The 2,096-nt window shown below is 39.1% G+C and overlaps 1 protein-coding gene across 1 annotated transcript; it reads left to right on the top strand.

Annotated features, from left to right (window-relative positions):
* Positions 1-251: 251 nt before the first annotated feature.
* Positions 252-1,740, top strand: LOC130551264 (uncharacterized; the record flags this gene model as incomplete). The annotated part of the gene is made up of 6 exons (XM_057328822.1): positions 252-381; positions 517-621; positions 844-924; positions 1,109-1,183; positions 1,281-1,433; positions 1,574-1,740. Coding segments are annotated over exons 1-6 (711 nt in total), but the record flags the coding sequence as incomplete, so codon positions are not given.
* Between the last annotated feature and the right edge of the window lie 356 nt (positions 1,741-2,096).

The raw sequence follows: 2,096 nt of genomic DNA, 5'->3' as shown, positions 1-2,096 counted from the left end.
GGGTGAACTATCCCTTTAATTGTTGTTTGTGTTGTATATATAGCTGTATGAATAATTGACTACCACTTTTTTGTTGCACAGAGATTGTTCAGTTCAGCACCACAGAAAAATGTGGCGGGTTTCTTGGGGTCAAATTTCGAAATCAATGGGAATATGTCTGTGCAGACATTAGTGATTCTGATCGTGAGAAGATTTGTGAAGCACTCGACTGCAAGAATGGTCAGACACTGAATGAAAGACAATTAAACGAGATGGCTAAAGATATACAGGTGACAGTCACGTGCCCTGAAAAGCACCAAAACATGAATCAGTGTGTGCGGCTTTTACAAAAAGATGAGAATGAAAAATGCCAAAATCGACGGGCTGAAATCACATGTGAAGGTAAATCCAGTATATCCAGTACTTACACCGAAATCATATTTAGCTTTTTATTGTTTATTTCACCTCTCCTTGTTTATTTTTTGTAAAGCCGAACATTTTGCTTTAGTGGCTTAAACTGTGTATTTTAAATGGCAGGTCATGCGGAAAAAACTCAAGTAAACGTCGGTCTGATAGTCGGTGTTTTGCTGGGCATTCTGGGATTGCTGGGTGTGATTTCACAGAGAAATCGACTTTCAGCCTGTATGTACAACTTGCACCATGCAGAAACACACAGTTCTGTATTTTGAGTACATTTAAATGATCGTTTCAGTCTGTTGGGGGCAGCGTTTCCCAATACTTGTCTAACTAAAATTTGAATTGCTTTCTATTTAAGTAAATCTAAAATATAATAATGCAATCTTAACCTACCCAAATCTTTTATCCTCCTTCAAATTCATAATTGTTTGATTTTGCTTTTTTTAGTAAGACGCTACGGACAAAAAGATGCCAAAGACAAAAGCTTAAATGCAAATGAGATGAATAACATGGAAACAGTGGACAGAGGTCTGCCATTATAATTATTTTCTTATTTTCATTATAATGCTTTTTCTAATGGTTTATGGAGTGTTACTCGTGCATGTAAAACATTTGCAAATGACATCTATCGGCAATAAATAAAGCATTAAAAATGCATCTACATTTTTTACTTGAATTAAAGATATTAATACCAGGCAAGCTCATTTTTCAGATTCTGAGGAAAAGATGTCATTGTTTGAAAAGGACGATTATGAGGAGGTGGATGCTCCCATAACCAACAGAAAAGGTGAGATCTGTCTGTCTGTCTATTGCTCTATTTGTCATTCTATCTTCTGTTCTGTCTTTTGGTCTATCTGTGTATCTAATCAGTTTTTTTTTACCAGGAGAGGATGATGCAGATGATAAAAGTGCAGGTTCTACTGGGACAGAATATGATGACATTGAGGAACAAGCCCATGACGTCTCCCATTCTCAAACGCACGATGAGGACGACCCTGGCCTTCCACTGCTTCCCAAGAGACCTGAGACCTTGCTTGGTACAGCATTACAATTCACACCTCATCAGTGTGTGTGTGTGTGTGTGTGTGTGCGTGCGTGCGTGCGTGCGTGCGTGCGTGCGTGCGCGTGCGTGTGTTTGGTTTTTATGCACATGTGAGAATGCCTGTGACTTTTGCAGATGAGGTCACCTATGAAGTGGAGATAGAAGGAGAGCAAGACTATGATGATGCCATGCCCAGAGAGCCTCTGGCCAATGAGAATGCAGGGACTCCTACGGCAGACCCGCCAGCCCAAGCTGATGTAATCATGGATGCTGAAACAAATGCAAATATTGAGGTAGTGGAGGTAGATGTTCACGCCCAACCAGAATGATGAGTAACCATGGGACTTCCACATTAAGTTCATTTATAAAGTTAAATCCAAAAACGAAATTTCTGTCATCATTTACTCACCCTCCTGTCCTTTCAAACCTGTATGACTTTCTTTGAAGATATTTTGAAGAATGTTGGTAACCTAAACAACGTCTATACCCATTGACTTCTATTGTACGGACACAAAACCAATGCAAGTCAACGGGCAGGTTACCAACATTCTTCAAAATATCTTCTTTTTGTGTTCTGCTGTAAAAAGAAATTCAAACAGGTTTGAAATGACATTAGAATGAGAAAATGACCCTTTTCATTGTAGGGTGAACTATCCCT

Source organism: Triplophysa rosa, unplaced genomic scaffold (assembly GCF_024868665.1).
Source record: "Triplophysa rosa unplaced genomic scaffold, Trosa_1v2 scaffold853, whole genome shotgun sequence".
In the NCBI taxonomy this organism is placed as follows: domain Eukaryota; kingdom Metazoa; phylum Chordata; class Actinopteri; order Cypriniformes; family Nemacheilidae; genus Triplophysa; species Triplophysa rosa.
The sequence above is the reverse complement of the archived record's forward strand: the minus strand, read 5'-3'. Positions and strand labels throughout refer to the sequence as shown.